General features: G+C 40.5%; 1 protein-coding gene across 3 annotated transcripts; it reads right to left on the bottom strand.

Moving 5' to 3' along the window:
* Window positions 1–79: 79 nt before the first annotated feature.
* LOC121379020 (aquaporin-8-like) lies at window positions 80–19,959 on the bottom strand. Of its 3 annotated transcripts, XM_041507458.1 has the most exons (6): window positions 19,830–19,959; window positions 17,160–17,512; window positions 9,829–9,955; window positions 6,680–6,894; window positions 3,900–4,049; window positions 80–1,444 (listed from the first exon to the last, which is right to left on the bottom strand). In XM_041507458.1, the coding sequence occupies exons 2-6, from the start codon at window positions 17,405–17,407 to the stop codon at window positions 1,399–1,401; spliced, it is 786 nt and encodes a 261-aa protein (XP_041363392.1). In that variant the 5' UTR covers window positions 17,408–17,512; window positions 19,830–19,959; the 3' UTR covers window positions 80–1,398. The 3 variants fall into 3 exon arrangements, with proteins under 3 accessions (XP_041363392.1, XP_041363391.1, XP_041363393.1); XM_041507457.1 differs by lacking the exon at window positions 19,830–19,959 and having other exon boundaries at window positions 17,160–17,730; XM_041507459.1 differs by lacking the exons at window positions 17,160–17,512; window positions 19,830–19,959 and adding an exon at window positions 10,848–11,117.
* Between the last annotated feature and the right edge of the window lie 14 nt (window positions 19,960–19,973).

Here is a 19,973-nt window from a genome sequence, read left to right as displayed (position 1 = left end):
ACGAACAAACCGATCTAGACTGAAATCAGACTTTGCAGTCAATGGTAGTTCCAATCAACAAAACAACAGAACAAGGATACTGATGAGTACACATTAATTTAAATACATGTATATGTGTATATATATATATATATAAACATAATAAATGCATATTTAGGTACATTTGTTACAAACGGACATGTACGCATGCTAGCACATAAATAATATAACTACAACCTGTATACATAGTTAAATATCAGTTCTACCACTTAATCTGTCTCCTTGTAATCAATTCATGACCGATTTGACGTCAGAGCTGAAAAATAAACGCTACTCGCTTGCTTATACGTCCCAAGTCAGCCGAAATTCTAGCCCATTTCATTTCTCTTTATTAATGAGACCGGTAACAATGCACGTCATTGGAAGGGAAGCAACATCACAAAGTGGCCAATGATTGGAGCCATTTGACACTCGTGATATTTTTGGCATTTTGTTCGCTTTCATGTAGTTTTATAAACACATGATCAGATGGACTACACAAATCTGTATTAGGATTAGTCCAATACTGATTTAAACGTAATGTCTTTTTTTTCTCTGTGTCAGTCTAGAAATATTTTAAAAGGATGAGGATGCACCGATTCATTACATGCATTTGTACCTTGATGTCTTATTTAATTTTTATGTGTCATCATTGAAGTAAAAAAAAGAAAGAAATTAATTTTTGCCAGGACCTTCACAGTCTCCGAGGGTATTGTGGTATGGAGAGGGATAGAAGAATACTCATCTACAATCGTATCACTTAACATTGCTAGAACAAGCAACAATACCCGAATCGGGCAATAATCGCCGAAACGGGCAATGATCGCCGAATCGAGCGATAATCGCCTTAACGTAGATATCCCACACGATTCAACCAGAAGCATATTAGGACACAAATCAGCATTGTGACGTCAAAACATATACTTCATTATTTTATTGCCACCCTTTCCTTTCATACGCACCAGTGAAAGACATAAAATGTCAAATCGTATCACTCAACATTGCTAGAACGGGCGACGACGCTATTACGTCATTCCGGGTATGCAGTGTACTGATGTTCTAGAATTAACGCTGTTATGTCATTATTGGCTTGAACGCACTGGAATTAACGCTAAATATTACATCGTTCGAGGGGTATATGGACGTTCTAGAATAACCGCTCTCATGTCATCCAGGGTAAGGACGTTCTAGGATTAACAATTTAGCGAGAAGCACAATGAGATAGATACAAATCAGCGCCATGCCACCAAAACGGTCATGAATCGGCGAAAAAGGATACGAAAACCAAATGTTAGTTCAATAATAATAAAAGTATTTGTGTTAATTTATTAGTCTGTTCAGTTGTTGCGTTTTTTTTTTTTTTTTTTTACTACGATACACTCATTTCTGCAAGATAAATCGCTTGTCCGAAGATGCAAAGAAGAGCCTGCAAATTAGAAGAAAAAAAAGTCAATACATATTATGTGTACCATGTGTGTTACTACATTTACAAAATCCGTGTTTATAAAGCTTCAGAATCTAGATACAAATACATATGTAAAAAGAAAGAAAGAAATGTTTTATTTAACGACGCACTCAACACATTTTATTTACGGTTATATGGCGTCAGACATATGGTTAAGGACCACACAGATTTTGAGAGGAAACCCGCTGTCGCCACTACATGGGCTACTCTTTCCGATTAGCAGCAAGGGACCTTTTATTTGCGCTTCCCACAGGCAGGATAGCACAAACCATGGCCTTTGTTGAACCAGTTATGGATCACTGGTCGGTGCAAGTGATTTACACCTACCCATTGAGCCTTGCGGAGCACTCACTCAGGGTTCCGAACCCAGTACCTACCAGCTTGTAGACCGATGGCCTAATCACGACGCCACCGAGGCCGGTCAAATACATGTGTGTGCAACGGCACTGATGAACAGTTTGTATGGTGTGGCCATTACGTTAAAGTCTAACATAATCTTGAGTCAGCTACTGTAAAAGTTTTATAAGCACAGAGCTAAGATGGTTTACACAAATCTGTGTTTTTTTATTTTATTTATATGAGTATGACCCCCCCCCCCCCCCCCCCCCCAAAAAAAAAAAAAAAAAAAAGAGAGAGAAGAAAACCGTACATTTTTGTCCTCAAGTGTGTGTGTGTGGAGGTGGGGGTGGGAAGAGTCGGGGGTGGGTTACTACGGGCTTGAATACTGATCTAAAATTCAATGTTTTTGACTTTGCCTCTGTGTAATTTCTGGAATATTTTACAAGACATTTTCTATTTTAGCACATCAGGGATGGATGCATTTGTACCTTGATTTTCACAGTTCATATTAGTATTAATTAAAACAACGCAATTTTGCATGATACACGCACACATATGCCACGCAATACAATGACATCGTAACCATTGATTATAAAAATGGTTTGTGTTCTTGGATAATGTTCCTTGACCAAGTGTCACCTCGAACTTAACGACGGCACCGACGCCAATTGCCGCCGTTGAGATATACATTGCCGTAGGTCGAGAGCATTACCGATGGCACTTTTGTGCCGTCGGTAAAACTCCTCAACAATAACAAAATAAATACACCTGGTGTACAATCTGCCTTTTCACATTTGAAATATATTTACATACAGCAAAATAACCTTTCATTCATATTTATTTTCTTCAAATGTCACTTTAAAAAAAAATCTTTTAAAAATTCAGTGGGAGACAAATTGTCAAGTTCGAGACTTGTTATTAATAAAAAACCTTATCGAGAAATTATAACGGAGATAAATTAATTTTGCAATGACACCCAACCTTAAACATAACGTAAAATTCATACACATTACAAGCAATCTCTCCCATTTGCAGTTACCTTCAAAAAAAGTTATTTCAGTGCGCTTGACATGTAGATGTGATTGAATCAGATGGAGTTGATGATTACAAGTGAACTACATTACTTTAGCTACCACTGAGACAAGAGGTAAGGGAAGGAAGGAAATGTTTTATTTAATGACGCACTCAACACATTTTATTTACGGTTATATGGCGTCGGACATATGGCTAAGGACCACACAGATATTGAGAGAGGAAACCCGCTGTCGCCACTTTATGGACTACTCTTTTCGATTAGCAGCAAGGGATCTTTTATATGCACCATCCCACAGACAGGATAGTACATACCACGACCTTTGTTACACCAGTTGTGGAACACTGGCTGGAGCAAGAAATAGCCCAATGGGCCCATCGACGGTAATCGATCCTAGATTGATGGCACAACAGGCGAGCGCTGTACCACTGAGCTATGTCCCGCCCCTCAGAGTTAAGGGAGAGGGTAATAATTTCATCAATACGTAATCAGTTCTTATTTTATGGCCTTCATACCACAGGCTACGTCTTTACTAATCTATACATTTAACTGTTAATAAATTACTAATTGACGTCATAATTCCCAGTCCTACACTAAGAGAGCCTGCATTACTATTATTATCCACATGGTTCAAAATAACCGAGTTAATAAAAATCATACTAAGCACACGCGTAATAACCAGAGTAATGACGTACCTTTGGAAAGCGACGTCATAACATGACGTTGCTTTCCCAGGCCTAGCTCAGACTGTGCATGTGAAATATGACGTCATATCATAGTCTCCTTCTAGTTATGGATGAAACATTTTGAAACGGTCCTTGTTATTCATAACAAAAAGAACAATAATAATATGGATAATAAAGAAATTATTACACTCGCGTGTGAGTTGTACTGATTTTTACGAAAGTCGGGTCAGGATTCATGTACTACCCTCGATGCCGCTCGGGCAATACAAAACTCCTGCACACTCGTTTCGTAAAATCAGTATGACACACACGCTCGTGTAATAATCTCTATGTACTGCACAGTTCTGAGGTCACTCACCTGTACAAGATCCCGGCTAACGTGGCACCAATGACCGGTCCCGCCCAGTAGACATAATGGTACTTCCAGACGCTCGAGTCGTACACGGTAAGAGCTATGGCCGGACCGGCACTTCTCGCCGGGTTCATGGACGCACCAGTTGTACTTAACCTGTTGAGAAAAAACGACCACATTTAGTAGATGATGCGACAATAATCAGTACTGCACGTAGCCTAAATATAGATGAGGTGGGGTGGGTGAGGTGGGGTGGGGGGGGGGGACTGGGGGGGGGGGGGGGGTTTGGTGGGTTGGAACGTGGTAACTTCGGACTTTGGTAACTTCGGCCTAGTAACTTCGGACCCGAGTAATCTCGGCCCCAGGTAATTTCGGACCGGTAATCTCGGCCTCCGTATTAATGAACGCAACTTATATCTGGGTTATACGCAAACAAAACTTTGTTGTTAAACAACCTGATATTATTATTTTAAGATGAGTTTTTTATATTTAATTAAACATTATTATATATTCACTGTACATTTTGTTGTGTATATTTTGTTTATTAACTTTTAAACATTTATTCTGCTCATACCCCGTCCCCTTCTTAATATGGTTTGATTTGGTAGGTGTTCCTGATTTTAATCAGATGTTATGCCCACATTAAGCATGTTTGAATCCTTGGCATATAAGCATTTTAATACCTATCAAACAATCCGAATTTAGCCATTGGTGAAAATGCATTGAGAGGCCATTTAGTGTATGTGAACTGTAATTTAAAAGCCCTGTTTGAATAAAGAAAGAAGAAAGAAAGAAATGTTTTATTTAACGACGCACTCAACACATTTTATTTACGGTTATATGGCGTCAGACATATGGTTAAGGACCACATAGATTTTGAGAGGAAACCCGCTGTCGTCACTACATGGGCTACTCTTCCAATTAGCAGCAAGGTATCTTCCCACAGGCAGGATAGCACACACCATGGCCTTTGTTGAACCAGTTATGGATCACTGGTCGGTGCAAGTGGTTTACACCTACCCATTGAGCCTTGCGGAGCACTCACTCAGGGTTTGGAGTCGGTATCTGGATTAAAAATCCCATGCCTCGACTGGGATCCGAACCCAGTACCTACCAGCTTGTAGACCGATGGCCTACCACGACGCCACCGAGGCCTGTCCCTGTTTGAATATGTCGGCAATACCTGGATCACGAGCGCTGTTTGGCCACCATCATCTTGGAGCGTCTACGGACTCAGTATCCGTACAAATAATGATGTTGAAGGGTGGCACAACAGACTAAATAAACGTGGTCGCCCACATATGCCATTTTATATGCTGATTACCCTGCTTGGTACCCTTGCAAGTTTGATTGGTGAGCGAGTCAAAACTGAAACGTCACCAAGAAAAAAATATACCGGGATCTTCAAAGAAAAATCTTTAAGTACTGGGGAGAATATGTGGAAGGCTCACGTAGTGCGCTGCAGCTTCTACGTTCATGTTCCAAATTAAATGGACCCGTTCAGTAGAATGAGACATGTGGTCTACAATTCTCTGACATCTGTGAACTTTCAGTTTACTTTTAGAAACTGTATGCCTAGATTACTGATTAATAAAAATAGTGCTTAATCGTTTATATAATATTTGATGTTATCACAAATTGTTTTAGTTTATTGATGTAAGCATATAAATTTAAAAAAACGCAACATTTATTTATTCAGGATTTTACTTTTACGTTTGGAATATATATATATATATATATATATATATATATATATATATATATATATGTATATAGATATATATATATAGATATAGATATAGATATATAGATATATATAGATACACACACACACACACACACACACACACACACACACACTAGTAGTTGGTTAGTATATATTTTGTATTCACGACGCGTAAAGTATGATGATAATTGTCCCTCAGATATATCTAGAGTATGTACTATTAAACTGGATTTTAAATACAACTGGTAAAAACTGTCTTAACAAAATATTTTAAAATGTTTAGAAAATAAAGATATATATGAAATTGAAACTTCTTGTTTTATTTACTAGAAATAAAATATATGTACAACTGGGTATATGTCCCATACTTTTGGAGAAATATGCGTATTGAAATGAACGTTTGAACTGCATATGCCATAAAATGAAAAAACGTATTTCATTTCAACTATGTTCGTGCTTATATTCAATTACGGTTCAAGCACACTTGTTATGGCACACACCTCAGTGGTTAATTGTTAATAGATATATGTTATTGAGAGTGTTAATGAGAAAAAAGGAGGGTGTAGTGGCCTTACATCTACCCGTTGTGCCCTTAAGAACTCACTCTGGGCTGGAGCCGGTACCGGGATGCAAACCCTGTACCTGTCATCCTTGTAAGACCGACGTTTGCTTAGGCACTGCGCCGTCGAGACCAGTAGAAAAATGTCATCGGAATTCCACTTAACTAAGCCGATGGGGTCCGAGATTACCTGGGGCCGAGATTACTCGGGTCCGAAGTTACCAGTCCGAAGTTACCAGGCCGAAGTTACCAAAGTCCGACGTTACCCCTATTCGGTGGGTTGAGGTGGCAATAAAAAACCAACCAGGACACAGAAATAAAGGATCTTCCCCAGAAAGACAAGAAAACAAATTAACATTTAACCTTAAAAAAGGCACTTTTTATAAGTCAAAGGGGTCTGTATTTTACGCAGAAAAGTGAGGGGGGGGGGGGGGGGGGGAGTGTCAGTATTCTACGGGAGTCAGAATAGCACTTGACACCGGCGAACAATAAATTTAGTACCCTGCTAAAATGTCACACGTCACTGCAAAGCCAATCGCCAGTGGCGCCAATGGTGACTTCGTCTGCTCGTCCACCGCAGACAGAATGAAGGTCAGGACGAGAAGCAAGGTCATCACCGCCTCGGCCAAAATGCCCTGCGCAGGACTGACATCAGGTCCCAGAGTATGGGCGCCCCCACGGATTACATCGACGTATACATGTTCTGTCAAAACACCCTGCAAAAAAGACATTATTATTATTATTATTATTATTTTTTTTTTTCAAATGGTCCAGTATTTTAGACATACACATATAAGCCTGAGTGGGAATAAGGGTAAAGGGAGTGTGTTGTCACCCCCACGATAATCAGTGGCGGATCCAGAAAATCCTTTGGGGGGGGGGGGGGGGGAGCCAATGACATGAGGCGGAATTCCAAGGGAACTTTGGGGGGTTTGGAGGGGGATCGTAAAAAAATGAAAATTAATATATAATAAAATTATAACTGTCGCAAAATTTAAGGGGGGGGGGGGGGCGGGACCCTGTCCCCTCCCCGCTAGATCCGCCTCTGATAATTAGGGATTTTATAGTATATATGATGGAAATACAAATTTTTGTCTTGCTGCAGACATAGGTGTATGGACTCCCATTTTGCTCGAATTAACAGAAAATGCCAGAATCTGAATAACACCATTTATTCTAATTAGCATTACAGACAAACAGTTAAATAGGGTTGCAAACGAATTAGTTTGCATATTTACTTGGATTAGGCTACAACTAATACTATTACCGTGAGTGGAATGATGGAAATGCATGGTAAAACAGTTTCAAACAAGCTAAGTGTCCCCGTATATCTATCTGTTTTGCCCGAATGCGAGGATTTGCTCCACCCGGAGGGAGTGGGGTGGGGCAGTTGGCCCCCTGGCCCCTGTCTCGTGCGCGTATGGCTGCAGATCCTTTTTATACGTTGTATTATTTTGTGAGGTCCGAGATGGTTTAGTGTTTACTACTGTGTACATGACTGTTTTGTTTGTTGTGTGTCTGGTGTTTTGTTTTGTTTGGGTTTTACGTTTTATATTATTTTATAAAACATTTAGTCATGGTAAAAGGGCAATTTAAAACATAAGTGCTAAACAAATCGTTCTTATGATTTTACCATTGAAATGACTCGATCTTTACAGGTAAATATTTAAATCGATTGCTTAAAGTAATGGTAAGGTTATAGTTTCGTTGTCTCATTACAATAACCACCACTATGATCATCATCATCATAATCATCATCACAATGATCGTAATCGTCTCTACCACCACCACCACCACCAATTTAAAAACACCCTGCAAAGGCCATCATCATCATCGTCGTCATCATCAACATTATTATCGTCATCATCATCAATTTAAAAACGCCCTGACGTTGCACACAGTATTGCTACCAGTTTATGTAACTTCAAAAAAGAGCGGTCAAAATAAGCAGTTTTATAAGAGCTTCGATTTTTTATAACGTACATGATTATACATAACATAAAGTGCAGCAACGTTTCCAGAGTGGTAGACCCATGCAACCCGATACGATCCTAATTTGATGTTTGGTCTAACTTATGAATAGTGTATATAACTTCAGGCCCGTAGCAAGCATGATTAGCGGGGGGGGGGGGGGGGGGGGGGGGGGGGGATCGAAATTTCATGTAAACGGAGCTCATCAAACGCGAACGCAGAGCCGTAGATGGGTGTGTGTGTGTGTGTGTGTGTGTGTGCGTGTGTGTGTGTTCCCCATATATATATATATATATATATATATATATATATATATATATATATATATATATATATAACCCCTTGCCGAACAATGAGATGACGCCGGTTACACTCGAGAATAATACACGAACTTTTGTTGCGAAATATACGTTAACAAGTTGCATTACGTTTGCATTACGTTTGTTTTCAGTCGTACCAATGTATTTATAATAAATGATACATGGCATACTTCTCACATCCCACAAACAGGATAGCATACACGACGTCCTTTGATGGATCATTTGTTGGATCGGGAAATAATCAAACGGGCCCACTGAGGAGGATCGAACTTTCAGCAAATGGAACCTCAGACAGACGTTCTTGTTACGTTATCAACGGTCATTTGGGGACAAGGACTTTTATATGTAAAATCCGATTTTGTTTTCATTTGAGCGGAACTCTCAATCCCCCGATCCACCCATGGCCACGGGCCTGACATGGTACTTAATATGTTTGCTTCAAACATTCAAACGAAGTACCTTATGACTGCGCATAATAAACCCTCAAGAGTTTATAATAAAGAGACCATCCTGAGTTTGTAGCTATATTATCAAGCTGTCGGCTAGTCTAATCTGTTATAAATAAAACTTACATCTTTCTTAGGTTAAATAATCTTGCTTCGAATTTAAATAGCTGTATATGCAATACAGTTACATTTCTGATCTTTCTCAGGTCGGTAGAAACCAAGAAGTCGGAGGGGGGGGGGACTATAGCCCCACTTTTATAAACCCGGTTTAAAATATGGCTTTTGCCCCCCCCCCCCCCCCCAACTAGACTGTGTCCCTCCACTACAGATTATGCCCCCTCCTCTCCCCGAACTCCAGATATCGTTCCTACGAGCCTGATTCTAATGTTTTATATACCATAGCTCAACTTTCATATGTATCATTTAATTTTATTCCAAATACCGAACAAAATTTTAAAAAACTTGGAGAAAAGAAATCCCGACAAGAATCCTGAATGTATTTATCTGTATAATGCTTTCTAAATATTTAAATTATGTTAAATACAATAAATATCTGAATACATACATGCGCGCACACATTAATATTATTTCAACCCATATCCGATATTTATTGCGTACGAATCCGAACCGATGGTTTGTCGAGCGTTAACAAAAACATTTTTTTTATTTCGTGATAAGCAATAATTCATAAATGTCTCCAATAAGTCTTGTTGGATGTCGACAGAATTTTCGGGTTCCCCACTGGTAGAATAATTAATTATGGAGATATTCAATTTCCCGTTGTCTATGCCCCCCAACTTGTCCACAGGTCTATTTTTGCGAGATCGCGTGACTTCGTGGTTTGCGTCCTCGAGTTACCCCGCAACGGGCACATGCGCAGTGGAATGTGAAAGAGGTCTATTTGAACACTCACCCTGCAAAGGCCCGCTCCCAGGACGGCGCCTATAAACTGGACGACCATGTAGACTAATGCAAGACCTGGTTTGATTCCGCCCGCAATCCACACGCCTAACGTGACCGCCGGGTTAAAATGACCTCCACTGACAAAAAACAAAACAAACAAAAAACAACAACTTAAAACATAGCAAATAAATCTTTTAATGATGTGGCTTTTTTTTAAACCCCACCTCGACACACACACACACACACACACACACACACAAACAAACACACGCACACACCTCCACATATATGTATACAATAGCAAAATATGAGCAAGACAAAAGTTGTGTCCCTGAAGCCCCAGTCACATATACACTATTTTTACCCCGAATAACTTGAAAAATCGGGGTTATTCTTGAATATGCTTAGTGAGACCCTAGCGGCTTCCTGATCATTATTCAGTATTCTTGGAACGTCTGGATAGGCACCCGACAGTCGAGAGTATTCTTGGAATTTTTGAATTCGTGACGCATTCTTAAAGTCAGTAAATTACATTCAGCTTTAATATTGTATTGATTTTATTTGAATGCCCATGTAAATGTGTGTGTGTGTGTGTGTGTGCGTGCATGCGTGCGCGCCTGTGCTCCTGTGCGCGCTCACAAGTTTGTGTGCATGTCGGTTTGATTTGTTCGGCCATGCATAGGCAATCTAGGTCAGAGTCTGGCGCTGTCAAAATATAGCGCATGACCCATCTCGTCTGCTGCGAGATCTATAGGCATAATTCGCGTGTGTGTATTTTGTCGCATTCGATTCGACTGATACCATATTCGCCAGACCCAGATCCAGATCCAGGGCTCGTGCTTATAAAGCTTTTAGAGTCCAGAATCAATCTCAAATGACGTCACATGCATACAATTTGTATGGCGTTGCAATGACGTTCTCGTCTCAGACTCTATCAGTCTCGAGTCTAGACTCTAAAAGTTTTATAAGCACCAGGCCAGCTCCAGACGGTATGCTTTGGGCCCAAATTTATTCCTCCCAACCTCGAACCTTATTTTCCCAAACATCAGCATCAGCATGGTAACGGCAAGTCCATTGGCGATGGCCACAATTGATACGAATTGTCCATCAAGAGGATTTGAATCAGATACTTGTACTGTGACTGCGATGAAGATTAAGAAACACATTCCAAAGAACTCCGCCAAACATGGCTCAACAGTCAACACATAATGCTTAATTGCGTTTTCGTCTGCATCGGCAGTAGACTGGTGTTGTGAGTGCCTCGTCATCCTAATACAGTATTACAACACTAAGTTATAATAACAAAAATAAGAGTATTTGCCCGTTGGATCTCGTTTCAACGATGACGTCAATATATTCCGTATTCAGCAATGACGTCATAACATATGTAAAGCTATGGTATACAACAGTGATACCAGTGTTGTTATATGGGAGTGAAATTTGGGGACCACAAGTTTGTAACACAAATTATTTTACTCTTGATGTAGAAAAAGTACACATACAATTCTGTAAATGGATTTTGGGGGTCAATAAATATACCAGTAATGCTGCAGCATTAGCAGAATTAGGAAGATTGCCACTGACGTATGATATCATTATTAATGCCTTTAAATATGTATTACATATCCAGACTTCAAACAACCCACTGTTAACTGCTGCGTTTATTGATAGCTCAAAGTCAGCTCAGAACAACAAAACGTCGTGGGTAGCTAAACTTATTAATGCTGCAAACCTAATTGGAATTCCTACGCATCTATCTTCAACTACATAATTACCGACTGCATGCACTTTAGGTGAACTCGTAATTAAATGCGAGCAGTACTTTTTGCAGTATATTACGACACAGCTAACATCAAACAAAAATTCTAACAAATATGGTAATAAAATGCGCACATATATGTCATTCAAACAAATTTGAGTTCAGTTGAGTCCTATTTATTACATACCAAAGACTATGAAAGCAGAAAAGCTTTTAGTAGGCTTCGTTTAAGTTCACATTCACTTATGATTGAAAAGGGAAGATACAAGAAACCACCTGTCCCTGCGAATGAGAGATATTGTCCCAACTGTCCCCTAGAAGTTGAAGACGAATATCATTTCATTATGACGTGCCCTATATATAATGCTTTTAGAAATGATTTACATCATAAAATAATAAAACAAGAATCACATTTTTCTTTTTTGACTAATAATGAAAAATTCTTATTTCTTACACGCAACAATATTCCGGAATTATGCCCTATCATTTGCAATTTTGTAAAGAGATGCTTTAAGTTGCGTGAAAGCATATGAGTTGGAAGTAATTTCAAATTGTTTGCATTTCACGTCTGTATAAACTAATGGAGAATGTACGAGGGTGTGTGGATTCGTGAAAAATAATTCACGAACGCCATAGTTGATGGTTTTTTATGGCTCTACACTTCTGACAATATTTGCTTTTACCTAAATATTAATATCACTAGTAATAAGGCTTAAATTACATATGTATTTGTTGATTCAGATGTTTGTTTATGTAATTAATGTATATTTATGTTACTGTTACTGCAGATAAATGTATATTATATTGTTATTTTTGCTCTGCCCATATTCGGGTGTTATGCAAATAAATTATTCTTATTCTTATTCTTATCATGATTACATGGGGGGGGGGGGGGGGGGGGGGGGGGTGCATACACGTACCAACAAGTCCGTCACACTGACGTGGGGTGGGGGATTTAGCTCGGTGGATCCCTAGCCACTGATGGCAAAATGTAGCGGGTTTACTTTGAAGTCTGTGCGTGTCACTTGATGATAAATTAATCAATGTGTTCTAACGGGGTCTTTAAATAAAGCACAGACTCCCGACTGACTTGTGATGGACAGAAACGCGACGGTCATGTCTAAAATTGGATATTTGTCCTGGTTATAACTCGAGTACAGTAACGCTGACAAGACTGTCTGGTCGGCTGATGTGTGTTAAGTGGACAGTAGAAAATTCAGAAGAAAAGTCATGGAAAAATGGTCACGAAAATAAAGTCACAAGAAAATAGGACAGTCATGAAAAGAAAAGCTCTTAGCTGACACAATGTTCATATATGGCAACATCTCCATGCATTTCTACACAGCAGCACCAAGGCCCATGCTTATAAAACTCAATCTGAAATTACATCACACGCATGCCATTTGTATGGCGTTGCCATGACGTTACGGTCTCAGACTCCATTAGAGTCTGAGTCTAGACTACTTAATGAATATCTCCTGCAAACTGTAGATGAAGTGCGAAGAAGTGAAACTGAAACTGAATGTAGAAACTGTTGTCACTGGCTTTTAAGGATTCCATTCTCAGAACCATTGTATCTGTATTTGGTTATGATGTCCAGTCTCGTGGCTGTACTATCATTTTCCTCCAGCTATACATATACATACGTGTCTGGTTCCTTCCATCAGTGTCAGGACAGTGGCGTTTCACTCACTGTCACTTGTCGAATTTACAAAGCCTGTCTAATGCTAGTCGCATACTACCAACTGTCACGACGCAGTTGGCCAACTCTCCATTCTCTCGACTTCTACGACTGTTCAGTTGCTAGTCTGAGCACTCTTACAACTCGATTCTCGTCGTACACAGCTCCTACGACCGATTAGTTGTTAATCTGAGTGCATCCGTCGTAAGTTGGGAGTGGGAGAAATTACAACGCAACTGTCGAGTTGATCAACTTCATCGTGACAGTTGATAGTCTGAGCCTAGCATTACAAGCGTATAACTCTATACGTTGACAATGCTAAATAACTTTCTAAGCTAGTCTTGGGAGGGGCAATCCTCCTACAGGCGTGGCAAGAGGGATAAAATATCCTCTTATAGATCTCCTAAAGGAGTGGCGGTCCTAAAGACGAATACCTGATGGTGGATCACAACTTTGCCGAAAACCTTCTTTCGACTCTGCCTTGTGTAGAGATACGGTTTTAATCAGGGAATACAGTTTTGTCATTCAGATTTAGGAAACATTTGGCCCATTGTTTATACTGATATTTGAACGTATGATTTTCTTTTCTACCCAAATTTGTGATTTTTTCCCCCCATGACATTTTTTTTCCTACTACTTTCTTTCCTATATTCGTGGTATGTGCTGTTCTGTTTGTGGAAAAGTGCATATAAAATATCCCTCGTTACTAATGGGAAAATGTAACGGGTTTTCTCTAAGACTATGGGCCAAAACAATTATTGACAAACATGTTTAACATCCAACAATGTGCCTTAGTGATGTCGTTAAATAAAACACACATTAACTTTTCCGTGGGTCGACTTTAATAGGTAAGCGTGCACTAATGTAGCATATAGAAACTTGAAGGAGAGGGACGTAGCCCAGTGGTAAAGCGCTCGCCTGATGCGCGGTCGATATAGTAACTATCCCCGTCGGTGGGCCCATTTGACTCGTGCGTCTCCACTCCCAACTAGAGACTTGTGCCCTCTCCACTAGAGATTGTGCCCCAACTCGAGATGTCGTTCCTACGTGATAGGATAGGTTCATGTCAACTAAGTACCGTACAGCGGTAGCCACCACAATGTTTTTTTTTTCCCCTTTGGTATTTTAATTTGTTCCAGACAGTGCAACTTTGATCACATGCTAAATATTTAAAATAAATTCTGCCCATTTAAAACTAGACCTACAGCTTTGAGCACATACTAAATATATAATGTAAATTACGGCCCATATAAAAATCGGCCTCCACTCCCACATATATTTGCCTGCCGGACTGTCACTGGTGATGTCACAGGCTTTGCCCAGGGTGGAAATGGTCTGATTTTTTAATAGTTTGATTTGGTTTCCTGGATTCTAGGGACATGCTTACTCTTTAGAAATATAAAGTTAAAGTTTGTTTTGTTTAACGACTCCTCTAGAGCACATTTTGGTGATTTAAAAAAGAAAGAAAGAAAGAAATGTTTTATTTAACGACGCACTCAACACATTTTATTTACGGTTATATGGTGTCAGACCTGTGGTCAAGGACCATACACATATTGACAGAGAAACCACTTCATGGGTTACTCTTTTCGATTTAGCAGCAATGGACCTTTTATATGCACCATCCGACAGACAGGATAACACATACAACAGCCTTTGATATACCAGTCGTGGTACACTGGCTGGAGCGAGAAATAGCCCAATGGGCCCACCGACGGGGATCGATCCCACAGTAGTCATCAGAGGAAAGCCGCTACATGTGTTCCTAATACACCAAGGAATCTTTTACATACACTTTCCCACAGACAGGAAAGCACGTACCACGGCCTTTGACCCGTTGTGGTGCACTGATTGAAACGCGAAAAACCTCAATTAGTTGAATCGATCCACTGAGGTGATTCGATCTTATGACGCAAGAACCTCAGGAGAGCCAGAGGTGGATCTAGGGAGGGGGCCCAGGGGCCGGCTCCCCCTAAATTTTGCGACAGTTATAATTTTCTATATATATATATATATTTTTTTTTTTACGATCCCCTCAAAACCTCCCGCAAAGTTCCATTGGCATTCCGCCTCATGTCATTGCCCCCCCCCCCCCCATAATGGGTTTTCCGGATCCGCCACTGACAGCGCTCAACCGGCTGAGCTAAATCTCGCCCCGTTTAAGGCCCAGTCACACCGGGCTTGCAACCAGGTTACGACCTAGCTGCGACCGAAAAATGTTGCAATCGTGGGCAAATCGTACAAAGAGCGTGCGATTGGTCGCAGAGGTCGTGGGTGATCGCCACAGCAAAATCAGTCAAAGCAAGGTCGATGGTCATGTTCAAAACTTCTGACCTGCGATTCCAAATCGTAAGAGGTTGCAGACAGGTCTTACATGGTCATACTACCAGTCGTGCATGCTCGCACCACCAGTCGTGGATGATCGCGGGTCCCACAGTCGCACGATTGGTCGTGCAACTGGTCATGCCACCTGACAATTGGTGGTGCCACCTGTGGTACGACCTCACGATCGTTAGTGCGACCAGTCACGACCTGTCCCGACTGGTTGCACGACCTTACGATTGATGGTACCACCTGTCTTTAGCTGCCCGAGACCAGTATATATAGAGCGCTTCTGGGGATTCAGGTCACTCTCCACTACGACGCCCGAAGAGGGAATATCGTTATGCCACCAGGAAGACTCGAACTTATGATCCTGATGAACGATTGAGAGCCTTTTATATCTGATTGAATGACCTGCGACCGATCGCACGACTGGCTGCGACTGCATGCGATCAGTCGTGCGACTGGTCGTAGGTATACACGACTGATCGTGCGAGTGGTCGCAGGTAGACACGACTAGTCGCACGATTACCTACGACTGATCTTGCGATCAATCTTCTCCAATCGTTGGTGATCGTACGACCAAGCGTGCCACCAATCGTACGATGACCTACCACCAGTCTAAAAAGCAATCGCAGCATGCGACCGCTATGGAGATCGTCGCAAACATTGCCGATTGGTCGTATCTCTGCCAAATCGCCAGCAATCGCATGATCCAGAAATCGTACGATCCGGTGTGACTGGGGCTTTAGAGCTATAGAGCCTCGATCTATGTAACTAAAAACCTCTCTTTGTCCACCTATCCACTTCTTTCTAACTCGGGAATAAAATTTGGTTATGACTTAAAAATCTTCGGATGGTGTCAAATGCGGTTGTTAATCTTAGCTTCTCGAAATCAAAATAACAATTGATGATTTTCCATAAAGAGAGACAGAAACAGATAGAGACACATATAGAGGCATGGATGGATCCTGGATGGAAAAATAGATACATAGCTAGAGGAACCAAGTGGCGTACCGAGGGGGTGTGTGTGTCCAAGGGGGCCATGCCACAGGTACCCCCAACCAATAACGCCGAATATAACTATAGTATTAGTGCTTGGGGTTTATGTTTGAGGGTACCTGTAGGCAATGCCCCCCAATCAAACCTTTTTTCTTTCTTTTTATACTGTATTAAATTTTATAAAATCATACATACATACATGTATATACACACACACACACACACACACACACACACACACACACAGTGTGAATTGGTCCCAATGTAAAATGCGATATGACTTTTCTTTGGCACTGTTACTAACCCTAACCCTAACCCTATTTATTATAAGTATTTATAATGTTCTTTATACGTAACAATGCCAAAGGAAAGTCCTACCCGATGATTAATACATCAATGTGCTTTAGTGGTTTCTCCATACAAGTATTAATATAATGTGTGTGTGTGCGTGTGACGGGGGGGGGGGGGGGGGGGGGTAACAGGCGGAAATCTTTCTTCAATTGATTTATTAATTACCGAGTCAGTTTATTTCAATTTATAAAATTTTGCAAAAAGTATGGTGTCAAATTCTACAAACCTTATGCCTCCAAACGCCACAGCCAACAGGGCTATGGTAAATCCATGAGCCACGGCTACTGCCCCTGCATTAGGTGCGTTGTCCTTTGAGGCGGGGCCCAGCGGGTCCTGCACCGACATACATCCAATAAAGACAAACATACACGTGCCAATAAATTCCGCAAGGCATGGCTGACAAATCCCATCAAATCTCTGCTGTGTCAACTCTTCCACTCTGCGATTAATCAGTGGTTCGCCCTCTTTATCCATGCCGCTGTTTAATCCGAACGAAAGTTTATCGCGGCTGTTGTCTTAGCTTTGTATCACGTCTCAATTGGCCCTGTCACATGCCCGTGGTTGTTGTTCACTGTTCTCCTGAAACGAATAAGTTCGACCACATGCTAGACGCACATCGGGCTTAGCGGGAACATACAAATCATGTGATCAGTGAAGAGTACGGTCACGCATAAGGGCCAAATGCACAACAGTGACTCAGCTATATTGTAACTAGAATATAAAAATGTACATGTATGTAAATATAAGCTATCAGTTTATGTAGTAATGAAGTACGAATGCAGACCGTTGCATCCGAATTCGCCGGTGACGTCAGTGTATATCTCCTACTTAGTACTCGCTGATGACGTCATGTCCTCTCTCTCTCTCTCTCTCTCTCTCTCTCTCTCTCTCTCTCTCTCTCTCTCTCTCTCTCTCTCTCTCTCGTTCTCTCTTTATATTTCATCTTATGTAGGCCCATGTACCTCCTCTCTTTTTTTCTCCCCACCTCAAATTCTGTTTCTCTCACTACCTTCTCTCCTCCTCACCCCTCTCTTTCTCTAACTATTTCACCTTCTCTCATTCTCATATCCATTCTTTCCCTCCATCCCTCACTCATCTCCCTCTCTCTGTCTGCCTCAATATATGTATCCGTTCTCCGACGCTTTTTTCTCTGTATCTCGGTCTCTCTCTCTCTCTCTCTCTCTCTCTCTCTCTCTCTCTCTCTCTCTCTCTCTCTCTCTCTCTCTCTCTCTCTCGTGATTTATCAAATTAATTTAGAAATTGCAAAACGGAGGTATTGTTCATTTCCGTTTTGGGGGTTCCAATTATACATGTATGTACGAGTATTTAAATACCACACTGATACGGTGAATGTCGGTTGCTGCAAACTATAGATAACAACTACTTACACGAGTTACACATACCAATAATTAGTTCAGGTTTGTTCCCGAATTTACCACGGGGGGGGGGGGGGGGGGGGGGGGGGGGGTTAGTTTATGTGTTATGTTGACCCTGACTTGTTATTTTTCTTCTAAAATGCATAAATGCATATGTTGTTAAAAAAATAAATATATATATCCGTAGATAGCGAGTAAGCCTAAGCCAAAAAGATGCCTATCGCCTTTTACCCATGTACGATCAATTGTGGAACACTGCTAATAGTCAGACCTATCTCCACTGATGGAAAGAATGACAGCAGTGGCGGATCCAGAACATCCTATTTAGGGGGGCCCCAGTGACACGAGGCGTAATGCCAAGAGAACTTTGGAAGAGGTTTCGAGGGGGATCCTAAAAAAATTAAAATTAATATATAATATGTCGCAAAAAAAAATTGGGGGGGGGGGGAGAGGGCCGGGTCCCTGGTCCCACCTAGATCCGCCTCTGGACAGGAACACATTGTGTTGTATATCAAATTTAATTCGCTACTGGCTTAGTAATGGTTGTACATGTATATTAAAACGAAGATGTAATATTAGCATTGGATATCGGTAATATATTGAATATTAATAACATGGATAAAATAATTCCTGACACTATGAATTAGGGTTTTGCTTATTATGCACAACTATTTGCTATTACCATTTATGTGATCCCTTATTTCTTTGTATTAGTATACTAGTATTTTGCATTAGTGAAGTATGTTAAAGGCGCAGACCCTAGTTTCAGCCCGTGAAAATGGACACTAACTTTAGTTAAAATATAAACATCCAACACATTTGGATACGGTTATAACAGAGAGAAGCTAAAGTATGTGATGCTTAAACGGGGAAATACCGTCTAAAAATAACTAGAGCTTGTCTCGATAACCATTACTTCTCAGACGAACGTGCGTTTTTAGAATTATGAAAAATACATTTAGGGGTATTACAAAAACCTGGATGACCAGAACCACTTCACGTTACGAAAATGAAAATTCTAAATAATAAAATGTTAGTACTTCAAACTTAAATGATCAAAACCAGCTCTAATAGAGAAATATATGTCGTAGTGTTTAAAAACTAGGGTCTGTCACTTTAAATTATTTTACAAGACAACTGTACCACTAGAACGGTTCTTGATGTACATATAATATCACTCGGTAAACTGTTCCGTACGGCAGCCCCACACTAAAAACAAAATTAAAAAAGAAAGCTTTCAGGGTTCCTGTCAGAGGGTAAACCGGGTATGGCGCCATACTAAAAAATGTTTGCATTTCTTTTTTTCAAAGTTAACTTTTTGACAAAAATAATTACTCTTATCATTACTGTATGATTTTCTTAACCCTAACCCTAAACTTAACCAATTTTCTTTCTAGGCTAGGCCCCCATACCCTCTGTTGGCTGTGGTTGTATTCAATTCTATAACGCCATATCCAAAAATTTCTTTCTGACAGAAACACTGGTTTTGTTTTTATATGTAACTGTTCTACTGGTTTTACCTATTCCCTTTTCTACCGAACGAAGGTCATACTGCTCCCAGTCTTCAAACAGCCTACTTGTATATCATTTGGTAAACAGTTCCATATGGCAAGCCGCAAAGAATTGAAAGCTTATAAATAGATATTATTGGTACTGTACGTATC

This window comes from Gigantopelta aegis, chromosome 8, assembly GCF_016097555.1.
Source record: "Gigantopelta aegis isolate Gae_Host chromosome 8, Gae_host_genome, whole genome shotgun sequence".
Classification (NCBI taxonomy): Eukaryota; Metazoa; Mollusca; class Gastropoda; order Neomphalida; family Peltospiridae; genus Gigantopelta; species Gigantopelta aegis.
The sequence above is the reverse complement of the archived record's forward strand: the minus strand, read 5'-3'. Positions and strand labels throughout refer to the sequence as shown.